Genomic DNA, 19904 nt, shown 5'->3' with positions numbered 1-19904 from the left:
CCGCTCCCGATTTTCCGACCATAGTAACTGCCCCAAACACCTATTTCATTTGTGGACCCCATGCGCGCACCTAGTTGCCCCAAGGCTGGTCTGGAAAGTGCTACATCGCATTCCTATTACCACCGACTTACACAGCCCCTGCCAATTACCACCTGATCGACCCTCTGACCCAAGTTAGAAGACAACGAAGGGGGGTCATAGATGCAGAAGATACTACAGGACAAGAAGTAGGAGACTTCTTTAAAGGTTTTCTCCCTTTCTGGGGACCTATGGCAAATAGTCGCCACATCCGGCAACTAACCCGTGTAGTTCAGGCCGCCATAGACGAAATAACTGGCGCCTTAAATAGCATTACAGCTGAGGTAGCTGCAGACAGGCTCATGACACTACAGCACCGTATAGTTTTAGATGTCCTGTTAGCCGACCGTGGTGGTGTGTGTAAGGTAATAGGGTCCAGTTGTTGTGTATTTATTCCAGACAACGCCCCATCACTTTATTCTGCTATCTCCCGCCTCCATGTACTATCCGATAAATTGGATATGGACACCGGCACATGGCCCCTGACCGGCTGGTTATGGGATCTCCTGTCCACCTGGGGGTGGAAGGCACTAACAGTCCTGGGACTCGTTTTTGCCACTATCTTCACCTGTTGCCTCTGTGTCCAGTGTCCCCGCCCTTTGTGGACTGTGTGCCACTTCCTGTACTCCTTGTCCACAAAACAGAGGAAAGAAAAATAAAATAATTATGTTGCAGGAGCAAGTATACGACCTGATGAATATAGAAATTGATTAAGAATTTCTGTAATAGGGTTTCTATGGGACAAGGAGGGAATGTGGAACTTGACTAAAAAGCCTCCTTTTCCCCTGGTGTCCCATCATGCACCCTATCCACCCTAACATCGACCAGGCAAGCCGATTCTCCGACTTCAAGCACAAATCCCGTTGTACCCCCTCTTGCCTGCTCTCTTTCTCGTAAAACTGACACATGCAAAGAATAATGACCAGCTACCATGTAACCTACGGGTTTCCGTCCCGTTCGATATTTTCCCTTAGACAAGAACGGAGTCAGTCGGATGGTTGGCTCGGAAAACCCCTCCCTAACTCTGTCACCGAACGAGCAGCTCTCGCTCATCAATGATTTCCTAGTTTGCAAGGACAGCCACGGGTCGGGTTAACAACCAAGGGAAAACCTAATCAAGCACACGAGACAGCCACGAAGAAGAATAGTTTACTACAGCCCATTCTTCTTTTTACCCGCTGCACACACACACCATTGTGAAACATCACCGCCTCGTCCTCTTTACCTTTCTGACAGAAATGACCCTGTGACAATGCTTCGATTCTCTGTCCTCAGATACTAGCAACTCTGTAACTTGTTACCTCAATCACCTCAATGCAATATGTTTATCCATGCATAAATGCTATTCAGGTTATTCTTTAAAGGAGAACAAGTATGCTATGTCTTCTGTATGATTACATCATGAATGATTGAATCAAGTCTAAGGGAACTCCTTCTTTCTGATTGTACTCGTACTGTATATAAGTGCTGTTATGTTTCAAGCGAAGTAGACTACTTCTGAACTCGCTTGGTGAAGGAGCTCTCCCTTAACTCGAGTTATGGAATAAAACCCTTTCAACTCGAAGACCACGGACTCTGCTCCTCATTTTATGCATTACCATTTTCTTGGGAAATTATAGAAATTCCGAACGGAGTAAATAACTAATTTTTTATTTACCACAGACCGCTGGTGAAACAGATGCCAACATACCTACAAGACACCAAGGATGCTTTCCCCCTCCTGAGGGATCTCTCCTTAAACACAAACTGAATTAATGGTATATTTTGATGTCGAATCATTGTACACATGTATTCTGCAGGACCAAACCCAGACTACTGTGGTGAGCCTACTTCGTGCCAACAATTGGGACTCCATCACTTTTATCATGCAAAGCGCTACACTAGCCATGAAAGAAAATTTCTTTCAATTTGAGGAGCGCCTGTATTTACAACTATCCGGGACATCGATGGGGAGCACTTTCTCCCCTAGCCTGGCGACTCTTTACATGCATGAATTTGAAACAGAGAGGATATTGACTGGAAGAAATCCTTACCAATCACACATCATTCTGTGGAAACGGTATGTATACTTTCCCTTATATTCACTCAGTTCGGAGCTAATGAACAAATTGAGAGTGCTGTCTTTTCTTGCTTTTAAAAACAAAGGAAAATGTGTTTCTATCATACATTCGAGTTGATTTGGTCTCCTATTTTTATTACACTTGTTGCTTTGAATTAGCACCTTTCTTTTCCCCTCATTTTCAATTAATGTCACAACCTTGTCTGCACAGGTTTGACCAATGTTTGTACCTTAAGCCTTCATGCTAAGGACAGGTGGGGCACAATACCGGACGTCTGCAGGTAGCTGCCTCTTACCTATGATAACCACTTATTGTGTCATATATTCTTCCTAATCATCATGCAACCCACATTTGGATAGGAGCCTTGAGATTGCAAGCTATGAATTCTGTTTCCTCTGCTCAACACAAGCTAGTTGATATAGCTCTTTCTGGGTGACTTACTGATTTACAAATTGGCTGGTCTGTTTCAAGTCAATATTAACTCAAATACTGTTCTATCTGTCTTTTATGTCCTCCTACAGGTATTACTGGTGAATCCACTACTTGGGTCTACATGGATCACTGGTGTTGTATTAATAATTTATTTACATTTGAAACATCATCACTTTCACAGCAGTAGCCCACTCGTGATTCTGAAGAAAGCCACAACATTCTATTGGTCACTGGCTGAAACATGTTGATCTGAGCATACTGCGACAGGATCTAATATTGTCTGTCGTACTTCTTGCTTTTAATCCTAGCACATGGTAGCCAAAATAAAATAACGAGGTAACCCCTGTAACTAGTTTTACATTATCTTACTTCCTGCACTGCACCCTTCACTACACTCGGTCAGCTCACATTGGGTTGTAGGTTGGAAGTAGAGTAAGAAGTCCTGGACAGTACAGAGAGAAACTGGCCTGTGTTGAGGGATACAATGCAAAACTGAGGTAATTGACCATGCAAGAAATTTGTTTAAAGGGAGTAAACCACAATGGAACTTGCAGCCTAGCATGTCTGAATTAACCACAATGTTCTATGACAAAATTTATGACATCACTTATGACATTTCATCAATAAAAAATGAGCACTGACCTGCTCCAACCCCGGTCCTTGAGCCTTATTAGGCTCAGTGACCAGTCCATCGGGCCTAATCCTTCTTGTGCCCCGGGTGCCCCATTTCCTGGGGGATAGTACTAAGGATGGGGTGGGCCCTCCCTCCTAAGGCCTTGTTTAGCGTCAGGGACACCATCCCCTATAGTATTTCTGAATTATAGGTGGGAGCCCACAGGGGTTGTTTTTAATTCATTCTAGGTTGGCTTGGATCCTATTTTCCTAATCCAAGATTGTAATACTGTGAATGGAGTGGTAAAAGGTTTTTGTCATTTTACAGCTCAGCATAGATTGCACTAGCTAATCCTATGCTTAAAGACTTTGTTGTACAAATGGCAAAAAACGTTGTCCCTTTCCACCTCAGCGTGGATGGCACTGTGGCAATTCTATGCTTAAACATTTTGCTAGAAAAAAGAGGTTTGAGGTGAGCAGATTTTACAGTGTTGCTGATGTTGTCGTGTGCTCTATGTAGTTAGTTATCTTTGTCTATTTGGTTGCAAAGCATCCATAAAATATACAGTAATACATTCACTCAATAAAAAAGGAAATACACCACATATTATATAAAAAAGCATTTCATGCTGCTAAGACATCATACAATTACAAAAATGGTTCAAATTAATCAAACTCTGAAGGTCAAATCTGTAAACACCTGTGTGCTAAAAGAACCAATACAGGCCACACAGGTTGTCAATTCAAGAAAGCCTAGATCTGTAAGCGGCCAATAAAAAACTTATCACTGCACACAGTGTAAAGGGGTTAAGTAACAAGTGTGAGTGCAAGATTGTCACTTTAGCTTGGCTAAACTTCAGACTTTTTAACAAGGGTCGGATGAAGCGTTTTCTTAGCAATGAGAAAAATTTACACAGCAGTACAATATGTAACATGTCCTGAGGAGATCCAAGATCGCAGCCACATGGACCTCTTTGGTCTGACGGAAAAAAGGGTCCAGCTGGAAATACTAAAAAATGATGAAGCTGATTGAATCTTAAACGTGTAATTAAGAATCTATCATGAGTATTAGTAAGGACCGAAAGGTATGTTTCGATACCCAGAACCAACTTTAACATTACATAGGCCCTCACTGAGGATTTATTAAGTTCAGTGTTTTTATGATTCTCAGTAAATAAATTATGACGCAAGTCTTTTATTTTTTTAAACCCCTCTAAACTTAAAGTGCTGGGAGAAAAAAAAATGCCTGGCCTTCCTTTAGCCTGGAAAGACTCCTTTACGCACCATATACAAAGCATTTTATAACCATGTTCCAATGCGAGACAATCCAATAGGATCGTGAGGTTTAAACCCTTATGCTTACATGTCCATATCTTTATCCAGCACACTTAAGGTTTGATTGCCACTTGATCCACCAGATAACCAACCCCTAACATTTCATGCACAGAGCAAGCTGGCTTACCCTGGGGGACTCGCAAGATCCGGTGCAAAAAAGTATTTTCCGCCACCAGTAATATGTGTGTGGGCACATACCCCCAAATGTCACTATTGTATAGAACTCTAGAAATGCCTTTAGACTTCTACATTTTAAAAATAGCCTCCTGGGCCCATGAACCCAATCTACGTGCAAAGCTAGTGATGGCTCGCAAGGATTTATTCAGCTCGCTCAGCTTACCTTGTAAGAGGACTTTCCACTGTAACTGGTCACCAAATAACACACTCAGGTAGCGAAAAGCCGGGACCTAAACAAGGGTATGGTTACCAGCTTTAAAACTTTTCGTCCGCAGCCCCCGGGATCCCACCACTAAAACATAGGACTTGGAAAATTAACAGACAGGTCCAGCCTGTCCATACATGCCACAAAACCATCAATTAAAACCTGCAGTCCCCAGGCCGTACGTGCCATAAACACTGCGTCGTCGGCATGAAGTAGTACTGGCAAAGGTCTCCTACCTACCCTCTGGGAGTTTGACTGGAGTGCCAAAATGGCAACCTCTGGCCATTAATATAAACCAAGAATAAAAAAGGAGCTAAGATACAGCCTTGGCGCACTCCCTGCATACAATTAAAATGATTAGTAAGGTCTCCCTCATTGGAGAAATCTCACTATCGCCATTGTGTGGGTATGGAGTGAGATGAGTAGGTGGACAATGCAGAGATCCACTCCCAAAGAGGTTAGTATGTCCCACAACTTAGGCTGGTTTATCCGGTCGAAAGCGGACATAAGGTCCATAAAAGCTAAATACAGAGCACCCGGCTGAGCCACTGTGCATTTGGATATCAGGAGATAAAGGTTAAGACATTGGTCTGTAGTTGACAAGCCTTCCCGGAAGCCATATTAGACATTCGATAAAATCTTATTATCTGTGGCCATGAAGACAATCCCAGCCCAAAACCTTGACTACGGCATCAATGAGGGAGATAGGGCGGTAGGATTGCGGGTTATCCTCATCTTCTTTTTTTTTAAATCAGCGGTACTATAATAGCAGTGGACCAGGAGGTCAACGTCCCTTTTGAGGGCAACGCATTTAAGACTTGGGTCAATATAGGGGCCCAAACCTCAATGTTATCGCAGAAGAGGTCCGGAGGTATACAGTCAGGACCTGGGGCCTTATTTAGTGCCAACAACTTGATGCTAGAATATACCTCCTCCAGGGAAAAGCTAAGGGGAGAGTCAGCCAGACTGGGAGGTTTCTCTACGTATCACTCGCCCTGGCAACCTACGTTGTAATTTTTTTCATAGTGAGACACACACTGGGTCTATGTAGGAGTTGCTCTCCACCTAAACCTGGGAACTATCTAGAGTTCTCTGCTTTGCTTTTGCATGATTTATGCAGCACTCTAAGTCTGAAAGGAAAATATTTTGACTTATACCGGGTGCTCCCTTGTGTCAGGACAAAGCTAAACCTCTCTGAAGAGCGGTAATGACATCAACACATGTGTCAAGGGTTGCTTTTATTCACTCCAGGTTGGCCAAGATGCTATTTTACCAATTCAAAACCTTAATGTGCCTGGAGTGATAAAAGACTTTTGTCATTTTACAGCTTGGTATCGAAGGCACAAGCTAGTCCTATTCTTAAAGGCTTTGCTGTGTAAATAGTGAAATACTTTGTCCCTTACTAGCTCAGCATGGATTGTACTGTGCCAATCTTATGCTTAAAAGCTTTCCTAGAAAATAGACATTTGAGGTGAGCAAATTTTAGAGTCGCTGGTGTTGTAGGGCGCTCTCTATAGAAATTGTTCCTAGCCAGAACTTGCAAACTATCCTGAGTTCTTTAGAGCTCTCTACTTTGTTTTTGATATATAAATATATATGTGACCAAGGCCGCAGGGACGGCCGAAACGCGTCATGACTAACTGTTTATTGGGTAAATAAACTGTATGCTGCAACAAAGTTGGTCCATGGCTTGTATTTCACCGGAGTGGTGGAGCGCTGCGAGGTATATATATATATATTCACTGAAAAAAACCATAGGTTTCACACCAGTTATAGTTAGGAATTAGCATTTAAAAAACCTATTAAATTCACTGAAAAAAACATAGGTTTCACACCAGTTATAGTTAGCTGGAAATTTTACTGATATAAAACCATTGAAATTCCCACGTTATAGTTAGTCGGACTCACTATAACTTGCGCGTGCAATGCACTGCTGATGACATCACATATTACATCACTCATGACATGGTCAGTGACATCACTCATGACACCATCCTTGTGACATAGTGACAGACCTCCTTTCACTATAATGTAACCCTTGAGACTCATATTCAAAAATAGAAACTGAAATTTTTAAAAAAATGGAGATACCTATATCAGTTACAACAAGCAATTCAGTAATTCCACTATCTATATACACATCCACTCATTCACCAACAGTTCTATATAGTCACTCATACATATACTCACTCATCATATGAAGTGATACACCTATACATCCTGTTACACACCGACATTCATCCAAAAGTTACTCACACACATATTCACACGTGCAAATAAACTATTGGACATCCATTTATTTGAATATAGAGTTATACACACACTTCCACCTTACTTCTATTTAAAATTACACATATTTATTCTCTTAAACAATCACTTATAGAAACACATACTTATTTAAACAGGAACTCTTACAATCTCTTACTCTCACATATACTCACTTATATACATCAATATTCATATATACTAGATTAAAACATATGTAGTTACTGATAAAGACACTAGTGAGACAGTCATTCACTCACTAACAAACACATATAGACACTCATCCACCCATACAGTCCTGTACATATGTTGTCTTCAAAACACATACAAACAAAGAGTCAGTCACTCATGCATCTATGTGCTAAGTAATACCCCCACCAAACCATATAGACACTCATACTGATACTAATAAAAATATCTAATAACCCATATACATACACATGAGTGGATGTGTATTAGATGGTGGTATTACTGAATTGGTTGTTGTAACTGGTATGGGTATATCCACTTTTTTGAAAATATTAGTTTCTATTTTTGAATATGTGTTTCATGGGTTACATTACACTGAAAGGAGGTCTGTCACTGTGTCACAAGGATGGTGTCATCAGTGATGTCATGAGTGATGTCACTGACCATGTCATGAGTGATGTAATATGTGATGTCATCAGCAGTGCATTGCACGCGCAAGTTATAGTGAGTCCGACTAACTATAACGTGGGAATTTCAATGGTTTTATATCAGTAAAATTTCCAGCTAACTATAACTGGTGTGAAACCTATGTTTTTTTCAGTGAATTTAATAGGTTTTTTAAATGCTAATTCCTAACTATAACTGGTGTGAAACCTATGGTTTTTTTCAGTGAATTTCATAGGTTTTTTAAATGCTAATTCCTTACTATAAGTTTCACTTTATAAATAAGACTGTTAGCACTCTAGTTGTTCTTTTTAACACTCTGGTACATTCTGTCATTGGGCTACAGTTGTGCTACATCTAGTTGAATTTTGGGCTACATTTACAATTTTTGATCTCTGGTGGCCATCTTTGGGCTTCATTGGGCTACTTTGGGCTACATTTGGGCTACATTTTGGCTCTAACATATATTAAGCCCAATGTAGCACAATACATATTTTTATAAAGTTAATTTTTTTACAAACCACTTCAAAATAGGGCTACCTGTCTCTACAATTAACCCATTTTTTTTTTTTAATTTTTGGGGGGAGCGCTCCCAGAGCGCGCCCCGGAGTGCGCCCCGAAAAGCGTATTTCTGAAAAGCGCCCCCGGGCGCGCTCCGGGGAGCGTCTCGTGAGCGCCAATATCGCAAACGAAAACATGATCGTGACGTATCGCGTAGCCGCGACCGCGTGATACGCACGGCGTAAGCGCACCCGGAAGTACTCGAACGAATACGATCGCAAAACGTAAACTTCCGACGCGCTTACGCTGCGCGCCCCCGTGCGCGTAGCGTAAGCGCGTCGGGTCATGTGAGCAGAAAATAACACTTTTCATTGGTTCATAACAGTTTTAGTTTCATAATGATGAAGCCCCTGGTCTTGTGACCTGAAAATAACACTTCTCATTGGTTCAGGACAGTTTTGTTTTCCAAATGATGAAAGCCCCCACCTTTTTTCCTTATTCTGACTTTGTCCTTTGACTGAGGAAGATCTGTTTGGAACTCTCTGTACCTTTTTGTACTTTAAAATGGCTTCAGTAGCAGCAGCAGCAGGTGCATCTCAGCCACCACCACCACCACCACCACCAAGAGGACCAGCTCCAAATTATATTGGTGGTCAAGAACAGGAGGAGGAGGAAGAGGAAGAGGAGGAGGGGAGAAGAAGATGGCTGCCTGAAGAAAACACACCTTATAAACCCAAACCACACTTCATTTGGCAGTTTTTTTCAATCCCAGAGGGGCAAAAAAAGGTGAATGCGCCCAAAGTCACTTGCCTCATCTGCAATGATGAACTTTCACGGGGCAACCCAAATAAGAAATATTCTTTTGGTAACTATACCATGATTCGGCACATGACAAGAAAGCATCCAAACAACTACTCTCGCGCAGAGTTCCGGGAACTGGCCAGTAACCTCCCCCAGTCATCAAGGACCCCCTCCCAAAGAAAACAACCCTCTTCCTCGCAACCAGAAACATCTGAGGTGATGCCTTCCATTCAGCCAAGATTTGCTGATTTTAAAATTACTTGTAAGGCTTGTGGCAAGCTTATCTCCTATGGGGAACAAAGTGTTAAGCTCATCGTCCTTGCAGGTGATAATCACAAGTGCCCCAAAAAGAAATAATTTTTTGGGTTTTTTGTTTTTTTGCTCCAGTTGAGCCAGTTTCAATTCCCTTTTTTTGTTTCTCCCCCTAAAAAATACAAAAAAAATATAAAACTGTTTTGAAAAGCCAAAAAAAGTTTAAAAAGTTCCAAAAACACAAAAAAAATATAAAACAACAAAAAGAAGAAAAAAAAAAGTTCTTTTAAGAACTACCTCCAATTTCTAAATGAAAACTTCATTTTTTTAAAACTCTGTCATCTTTTTCCCTCATTTTACGCTCCCCGGTGCGCTACCTGGTGCGCGCACCGAGCGCTTCCCCCGCGCAAAAAGAAAAAAAAAAAAATATTTTAAATGCCCCGCGGGGCCCTTTTATAGCCCCCACATCAAACCTAGGGGGTCAAAGGGGTCTATCCCTGACGCCTTATGGTCAGTTCCCACTTTGTTTTAGCCACCTCTTATGTCTCGATTTTACCGAGACACAAGATGGCGACCGCTCTGGACTGTTTGGAATGTTTACAGACACCCGAGAGCCAATCAGCTTTCCATGCGCACCTCGCGTGTCGCGCCTGGAGCGCACTCCGGTGCGCGCACCTGTGCGCTGCTATAGATATATATATTTTTTTGGACCTAAATTACTCAAAATCCACTGGAGCACATATCTTGAGACATAGCAAAGGCACATCGGGCTACCAGTCCCTACAATTTTGCCAAGTTTGGTGGAAATCCATTCAGCCGTTCGAGCTAAAAGTGAAATCGACCGCCCTATGGAAATTAACATGGGGAAAACGCGTTTTGGGACCCCCCTTTTATCTCGGCCCCCGCTTGACGAATCCCCCCCAAACTTTCAGGGAAGGACCGGACCGCCATGAGACCATTTTCCTGAAAATTTCAGGCAGATTCGTCAACCGGCGCCAAAGTTATTCAAAATAGAATGTTGAGATTTAACATTGAAAATTATCCTAACTATAACTACCTACTGGCGACCGCCAGTAGGTAATATATATATATATTCACTGAAAAAAACCATAGGTTATAGACCATATATAGTTAGGGATTAGCATTTACAAAACCTTATTTTACTCGCACAAAACCATTGAAATTCCCATATATAGTTAGTTGTACTAACTATATATCGCGCACCCGCAATCCACTGCTGATGATGTCACATATTACATCATTCATGACATGGTCAGTGACATCACTGATGACATCACTGATGACATCTCAAATGACATCACTTATGACATCACTGAAGACATCTCAAATGACATCACTGATGACATCACTGAAGACATCTCAAATGACATCACTGATGACATCTCATTTGACATTACTTATCACATCACTGATGACATCATTCATGTGATAATACGATGAACCTCTTCAGACTCTAATATAACCTTAGATACAATCAGTGTAAACAGACACTCACAGACTGTCACTCATCCATTGAGTTACTCACACACCTAGTCAGTCATGCAAAGAATCAATCACACCTCCATTTCCTCAACGATACAGTTATACACACCTTACTTATTCAAACATATACTAACACATATTTACTCTCTTATACAATCCCTGATACAAGTTCACAATGATCCATACAGCCACTCACACATTCACTGGCTCTTATGCACAGTTATTTATATTTGTCAACTCTCACATGGACTGTGTTTTACATATGTACTTACTTTGACATGTAGCACTGAGATATCCATTCACTCACCAATACACTCATGCACACAGTCAACTGTCCATACAGCTGTTTCCACCTGCACTTTTGAACCCATACATCTAGTGAATCAACTGCTCACACATCTATGCACAGAGTCATACACCTCCCAACCACCCACACACATACTCAGTCTCCCATACAAATACTTGGGCAACCATTCAATAACCCATATAGTTACTCATATAGCTACTGATTTAAACATGCAGCAGTTTACAGAACAACAGATATAATGATGCACAAATTAAGACAGTTTAGTCACTAACCCATGCACTCAGTGAGACACATTCTTCAATATGTAAGACATAATTTAACTTTACAGAAACATTCAGTCACTGGATGATGTCATCAGTGATGTCATTTGAGATGTCATCAGTGATGTCATCAGTGATGTCACTGACCATGTCATGAATGATGTAATATGTGACATCATCAGCAGTGGATTGCGGGTGCGCGATATATAGTTAGTGCAACTAACTATATATGGGAATTTCAATGGTTTTGTGCGAGTAAAATAAGGTTTTGTAAATGCTAATCCCTAACTATATATGGTCTATAACCTATGGTTTTTTCAGTGAATTCTCAAGGTTTTGTAAATGCAAATTCCTAACTATATATGGTCTATAACCTATGGTTTTTTCAGTGAATTTCATTGGTTTTTTAAAAGCTAATATCTATAGCTGTAAAATATATTTTTTATTACGTGACGTATCACGTAGCCACGTGAGACGCCTCATGACGCGTCGCATAACCGTGACGTATCGGCTCTGCAGCGCAAACAAAACCCGTAACGTAAGCGCGCCGGAGCACGCTTACAGATATATATATTTTTTTTAACCTTAATTAGACAAAATCCACACGTGCACATATCTTGAGGCCTTGCAAAGGAACATCAAACAAACAGTCCCTTCAATTTTGCCAAGTTTGGTGGAAATCTATTCCTTTAAATTTTATTTTACTGTTTCTCTTGGTTTTCCCCTTGTTACACTTACCGGAACGCTACCCGGTACGCAAACTGGACGCTCCAAAAACACAAGATGTCGGACTCCCGTTACGCTGCCGGTTAGCTGCCCGGTTGGCGTACCGGGAAGCGCCTCTACCGCGAAAAATCGCAATTTTTTTTTTCTTTTGCCCCGCGGGGAACTTTAATAGCCCCCTCACCAATCCTAGGGGGTCAGGAGGGGTCTACCTCCAAAAACACAAGATGTCGTACTCCCGTTACGCTGCCGGTTAGCTGCCCGGTTGGCGTACCGGGAAGCGCCTCTACCGCTAAAAATCGCAATTTTTTTTTTCTTTTGCCCCGCGGGGAACCATGATGAGCTGCAGGTTCCTACATTTTGTAACTTCCAGTAATCCATTCAGTGATAAGCTGCAGTGTCCACGTTTTGTAACTTCCAGTGTTCCATCCATCGATGAGCTGTAGGTGCCTATATTTTACTTGGCTTAGGTACTAGCACATTCCTAGCATCAACAGCCATCCTGTTGGTAAGTTACACTTTCGGTGCAAGTAGGAGATGCAACAGGTCAACTGGCAGATTCCCCAAAGAACACTTTCTGACACCAGACTTTTAGCACGATGAAACTATCAATGGTCTTCGGGTTCGAATTCCAATTCATTTTGGGGTCATTTTGGAGTAGTCGTTTATTTGGTGTTCAAATTAGGGCCTCTTAGACACCAGAACAAATCACAGCCTGTCTAGGATCTGTGTTCGATTGACTGGGGACTGTAAAGACAGCGGAGGTAAAAGAACAGAATTCCAAAAAAACCTTCCCTCGTGGTAAACCACTGCTCATCGGCACATTAAAGTTAGTCACTTGGTCTCTCAAGAGTCAAACAAGCACTGGCGTTGCCAATAGGTTTCGCATTTGGAAAGTTGGAGCTATTGGTTTTGTAAATGACATTTTATATTTATATATCGTTATTGGCATTGTCAATAACAATATATAAATATAAAATGTCATTTACAAAACCAATAGCTCCAACTTTCCAAATGCGAAACCTATTGGCAACGCCAGTGCTTGTTTCTCGCAGGCAGGCACGCACCATGTTTGGTATAACTTGTCACAGTCTAGTTGTCTGGAATGAGCCGCCTCGGGGCACGGCACCTGCTCGCGCTGCCACCAGGCTCCTCTTCCCGCCAAAGCTTCTGACACTCCTGTGCTAATGGCCGGGCCTGGTGCTTCGCGCGCGCCCACAAAGAACGTGCCCTCGCCCTTTTCCTAGTAATGCCTAATGAGCATGGGATTCGTCAGGAAACTCGGGCATAGCGTTCTACAGTGACCGATCCGCTTCTCAACATGCACAGGTGCCGCCTGCATCGGTGCCCGGACACTAGTGGATCCTAATCCTGGTTCGGATCCAGCCAGGTCTGGGAGTTTCCGGTGTGTGACTGACTTCTCGTTGCACTCATTCTTGGCTCCCCCTGCTCATGAACGTGACAAACCATGGAAAGCCGAGTGAAGAACACTTCCTCAGCACAACTCGGGGTAGCCTTTTTGTGATGGGTTCCATAACAAATTCTGTGTGAAAAGGAAACAGGATAAACAAATTCTGTTCCAGCGCACTCGTGTCCCTGATTGAGCAGCCATAGCTACGAACAAGTTGTTGTTTTTCCTGTTGCAGAGCAGTATGGATCCGTTCGGAGGGGTTGGCCCGGCGCCCAAGCGCTGTTATGCAATCCAGCCGCGAACACGAACAAAAGCAATATTTTTGGTCCAAGAGGCGCAGAGTGTTGTCTGGGATAGATGTAACTCAGCGATAGCAATTAGAGAATGAATGCATTAGCAAGTTATGAGCTGGCACAGAGGGCCAAAAAGCAAGTTATGTTTTAAAGCTAAATGGTAGCAAACGGCCAGCTGATTTTCCTATTTGAATTTCTTTTTAGCGTTTTACATTTCTCTGTGCCACTTGCAACGTCAGGACAGCATGTGTGTTTACAGTCTGTAGCACAACTCGGGTAGTCGAGATAAATCTCTGTGCGGCATTCAAGGTTGTGTCCAGTGGTGAAAAACTTGTTTTGGGGCTGTCTAACTAGAGAATTGTTCGTGGAAAATAAAACTTGAAAACGTTATTTTATCTTAAGTGAACGGAACCGATTACCACTCATTTTCACTACACGGGTACAAGGGAAGCCGGATGGGGGCGGGAGAGCCTGTTGGGGGGGCGGGAATGCGAGCAAGGGGAGGAGAAGTGTGTATATTGCCCTGCTCTCGCTTTCGGTGCCTTGACAGTCTGGACAATGAAGAGATGAGCGTGCAACAAATCTTTCGAGGCAGGAACCTTATCGCGTCAGTTTTGCACACAATGCAGCCATTTGCACAGCGCAGTGTTATTGTGCATCATGACGCCTCTGATGGGTTCTCCACGTTCGTGAATATTAATGAAAACGAGGTGTGGACCAGCAAGGGGCTGCTTCTGTTGGTGACAATGGCCGTCTCGTGGGCATGATCAAAACATAGCGAAAAGGGAATTGTTTTTTGTTTTAAATGAAATAATTATGTTTCAACGTCTGCACTGCAGTCAGACTGCAAGTGTCACAGCCTTCTGTGGTGAAATGCAGAGCCACCTGCAACAGAGGAGAGGCCTGAAAGGAGGAGAAGAAAAGGAAGGGCCAGTGGTGGGGAGAAAACGATATATGTGTCAGAAAAGAGGTGGGGCAGGGAGAGACAGTTATCGAAACAAAAAAATTACCCGGTTGATAGAGAATCTGGATGTTATATCTGAGCGAGAAAGGGACGGGCGTAGAAAGATGGGAAGACAGAAGAGTATGGCGAAGGAGAAGGAAAGCTATAGACCCAAACAAAGAGAAAAAATGTGTGGAGAATATGAGTAAAAAGAAGGATGCCGAGAGAGAAATATGATAAAAATATGGAGAGGAGTAGAAACATAAGCTTACGATAAGGAAAGGTGTGCAGCAGAAACATGACGAGAGAAGTGCGTGGAAATTAAGGAAAAAAGAATGACATGGAGAAACTGAGCGCGAGAGACAAACAGGCGGGAGTGACAGACTAGTCACAGAGGCGAATATGAGGCTACGTTGAAGAAAAGTCTGGGAGTCGACAACGCGAGGGGTTAAAGATGAGAAATAAAGACGGGGTGCGAGAAGTATGGAAAGAACCAAACGAGTTTTACATTAGAAAAAAGTATTGTGAGAGGAAGAGGAAGGAAACAAAGATAAGGAGAGGAAATGGATACACAAAGATGGAAAGGGACAGAAGGAATGAAGAGGAAAAGAAAGATGAGATAGAGAGATTTTCTCATTTGCAGTTTTAAGTCTGCTGTCCGCTGCGCTCCGTCCGACAAAGTATAAATCCTAGCTGATATGACGGAGCGCAAGCACCAGGCAGGCAGATGCGCGGAGGGAAGCCGGATGGGGGCGGGGGTTTCTGTGTTTACGATAAGGATAGGATAAGGAAAGGTGTGCAGCAGAAACATGACGAGAGAAGTGCGTGGAAATTAAGGAAACAAGCTATGGCATCACACCGAGAGTCAAACATGGAATTCTAAGCTCCTGACACCAACAAACTTACCACGATTAAACTGCGGGTAGGGAGACGAGGGAAGCCGGATGGGGGCGGGAGAGCCTGGTGGGGGGGCGGGAATGCGTGCGAGGGGAGAAGTGTGGCAGGCATATGCGCGGAGGGAAGCCGGATGGGGGCGGGAGAGCCTGGTGGGGGCAGGCGGATTAGGGAGATGCTCGTGCTTGTGTGGTCACGTGACCCGCTTTTGTGGTCACGTGACCTCACATGCACTGTGAAGAAACCGCAGTGGTTTCACTAGTCTATCAAGCCCTTGAATTTTCGCCTATTACATTCGCAAGCGAATGATAATAGGCGAAACCTAAAAAATACAGTACGTTCAAAAAAGCAAGGAGATTTTAAGAGATGCAAATTATTTGTGGTAACTAATGTAAAAGAGGAAGGGGTGTTTGAACTGTTGGTTCCTACAAAATAAGTTTAAAAGTGATTTTAGTGTGGGTGCTACAGTAATTACCATGAAACACGGAAGGACAGAGTTCAAGTGTATCCTATGATGGTGCTGGCTGTCTGGTCGGAGTAAGTGGCGAAAGTAGATTAGAATGGACAAGATGCCAGATAGATTTGCTTCTTCTCGACTTTGCAATAACACTGAAAGCCTCTCTGCGTAGTTCAAAGTGACAGCCATTCCGGCTGTCACTTTGAACTACGCAGAGAGGCTTCAGAAGAGAACCTTTTATGTGAAGCCACACAACAGTACACCAAGGGAATTCACAAGATGGTAGCTAATTATAGCACATCGAGTGCGACTTCCATCCATAGTGGGTTGTGTTATTTCCTTGTTCTGCAACCTCTCCGGGGTACTAAGTCCTCTCTAGAGCCTTATGGCATGGTGAAGCCCTTGTACTTAGTCTACCAAAGTAGTTTAACTCGAGGGGGTCCAAGGTTACAATCTACCTTGTGAAGGAGTAATACAAACCATTTTAACAAGGAATACACAAGGTGCTCTTCTACACACTGCATGTACATTTTCACAACTGAAAATTATATCCAGCGTGTTTAATATGACAAAAATGATATACCTTACATTCTTGTCTTTAACGCATCTGTGCGTACATTGCTTGCTTTACTGTCTGATTTATGTTGCTTAACTGTGCCTACCATCTTCTGCTAAGAGAAGCGATTGACTGCATAATCTGCAAGTGACTACAGGGAGCAATTACTGTGTACTTATGCGAGCCGCCAGTTCTGCATATGAAGAGACTTTACCTTTACAGATGACATTTCTACCAATAACGCCAATAACGTTTGTTGTACCATTCACATTGTTAACAATACAGATAAATGACACACCAAAGTGTGTTAATTAAAGAGTAAAGTTTTCAAATTAATATTGGCCCAACAGAATCGCAGGTACCTGATTCGCCCACTAAAAATGTGTGTTTTGTATGTTCCATCACTGCTCGAGCCACGCCAATGGCATTCTTTATTCTTCTGAGATTTGCTACAGCCCCAACTTCCATCGTATTTCTGGAATATATAATAAAGAGGCTTAATTATTTATAGCACAGCAATATGGAAGTAAACACTCAAACAATAGCCATTGATCAGGGACTGCCAAAGGCTATCAACTTATGACGTTTCCTTAAGATTGTCCAAATCAAGAGACGGCCAGCTCAGTGACTTCGTTTCAATATATAAAACAAGCACTGGTGAAGCAATCAGATCTCACATTTGCCAATACTTGTTTGCTCCAAGTATTATGCAATGCTGTAATTATCGCTGCAAGCAATGGAAAGGCTAATACCAGCGTTGGTCATCTTCTACTTAAAAAAATCGAATTACAAAGATTGCCAGTTCCCATGTTTGAAGAACATCAATGCTTGAAGCGCTAATCAACAAATATTAGCAAAACCAGAAAAAAGGGGGCTAGCTGGGCACATCCTTCACGGGAGGCAAAGGAGTGGGCGCAGGATGATCTAGGGATCAGAGGGCAGGTTACTGCCATCACCACAAGGGGAGTGCTCAAAGCACTGCCCTGTCACAAAGTCCAATGGGAAAAATAATGGAGAGGCCATGTAACTTTCCAGGAAATGCAATGGCTTTAAAGATAACCCACCCCACCAGTCACGCTCTGTCTGTAGGTGATACCTAATGAAAAACAAGCATTTACAATGCAACGGTTTTGCCTTTGGAAAAGTTAGAGCTATTGGCATTGTAAATGACAAAATTTGTATTTATGTGTTGGTTTTGAAAACAGATAAATAAATGGCATTGTCATTTACATTGCCAATAGCTTAATCTCTCGCAAATGTGAGACCTAGTGTACCCTACGGACGAGCTCAGCAGACAGCAATTACTACCACACACACACACACCCAGAGCCACACACACACACCCAGAGCCAGCCACACACACCCAGAGCCAGCCACACACACCCAGAGCCACACACACACTGGAGCAGTCACACACAACACTCTGGAGCAGTCACATACACACACTCTGGAGCAGTCACATACACACACACTCTGGAGCAGTCACATACACACACACCCTGGAGCAGTCACATACACACACACCCTGGAGCAGTCGCATACACACACACCCTGGAGCAGTCGCACACACACACACACACACACTCTGGAGAAGTCACATGCACACACACACAAACACACACACTGGAGCAGTGACGCACGCACACACTGGAGCAGTGACGCACGCACACACTGGAGCAGTGACGCAAGCACACACTGGAGCAGTGACGCACGCACACACTCTGGAGCAGTCACATACACACACACACTGGAGCAGTCACACACACACACACACTCGGGATCAGTCACATACACACACACTGGAGCAGTCACACACGCACCCATTCTGGAGCAGTCACATACACACACACATACACACACTGGAGCAGTCACACACACACTATGGAGCAGTCACATACACACACACACACACACACACACACACACACACACACACTGGAGCAGTCATACACACACATACTGGAGCAGTCACATACACACACACACACACACACACTGGAGCAGTCATACACACACATACTGGAGCAGTCACATACACACACACTGGAGCAGTCACACACACGCCCACTGCTCCCTTTAACCACTACTGTGCATATATACAATCATGTCCACAACTGATTAACAAATCAGGCTTCAACTTCTAGATAGTACATCTTACAGGCCAACAAAACTTTATAAATAACTAGACCAAAGAACTCTTAGTAATCTACAAAGAGTTCTTCCTCTCCCTCCACCATTCTTCGTGTGGTTTAAACTATACTACGTTGTACCTACCTACCTTCATTTTATTTTGTGGCATAATCAACACTTGGCACAAATACCTCCCCTACTGAATTCACCAGTTTAAAACTGACATATGTAAGCCCTCATGCACATCTTCATCAACACTATTTCGACCATGTGTTCCCTAAACATTTTCAAGCTGCAGAGGTCCGTATCAGAAAGAGTCTCTCTGCCCAACTGAATACCAATATCAGGCCTGGCCACGGGTGTGAAGTTATTGAAAATGTGTCAAAAGCACCTTTCCATGCTCACGTAACACAGAACCTTTTCAAATGCGACTTTCTGTCGCTTGACTGGAAAGATCTTCTTTTCTTATCTAGCCACAAAGCACTCAAACGTCATTTCACCCCAATTGCACTAAATCTCTAAACAGGTGTCTTTTTTGTTAACAACAACATGTTTTGTCTATCCATTTTTAAAAAGATTTCAGCAGATGTATTGTCTATAAAACCAGTGAGTGCCAGGGTACTCCACGGTAAAGGTGTAGCTCCAGAAAAATACAAATAAATAAAGACATCGCCTTACTTAAAACCAATTCAGAATTGCCTAAACTGTCGTGTAAAGTGGCAGTCATTTTAGGAACTGTGACTTACTTTTCATTGACGGCCTTGAAGGACAGAAAGAAACAGATATCAAAGAAACATAGAAGGGGGCGGGGGGTCAGAGAAAAACTGAAAATGGTGATAAAAAGGAGAAAGCAGTGATCAAGAGGCAGAACCTGCAAAAGTGAGATGAAGGAATTGCAAGGTGTTAGAATGGGGTCGAATGGAGTTTGCACAGCCTTGTTTTTCGAAAATCACAGCATTTGGAAGTTGTGCCATTACAAACAATCTTTGAGCCCTTGAACTTTAGGAGGTGGGGGGAAGAAGGGAATCACACACACAAAATAAGCACTTCTCCCTTTCCCATTCACTTTTAACATT

At 42.8% G+C, this 19904-nt stretch overlaps 1 protein-coding gene across 2 annotated transcripts in view; it reads right to left on the bottom strand.

The window, feature by feature from the left end:
- AGA (aspartylglucosaminidase) overlaps positions 1 to 19904 on the bottom strand; it is a 284566-nt gene that overhangs the window by 184008 nt on the left and 80654 nt on the right. For both annotated transcript variants that reach the window (XM_086949806.1, XM_086949807.1), the window contains exon 3: positions 17061 to 17173. In XM_086949806.1, the coding sequence (XP_086805932.1) occupies positions 17061 to 17173 (113 nt within the window). The remainder of the gene's footprint in view (positions 1 to 17060; positions 17174 to 19904) is intronic.

Source organism: Lissotriton vulgaris, unplaced genomic scaffold (assembly GCF_964263255.1).
Source record: "Lissotriton vulgaris unplaced genomic scaffold, aLisVul1.2 SCAFFOLD_884, whole genome shotgun sequence".
NCBI classification, from domain to species: domain Eukaryota; kingdom Metazoa; phylum Chordata; class Amphibia; order Caudata; family Salamandridae; genus Lissotriton; species Lissotriton vulgaris.
Note: the sequence above shows the minus strand (reverse complement) of the source record. Positions and strands in the feature narration are given on the sequence as shown.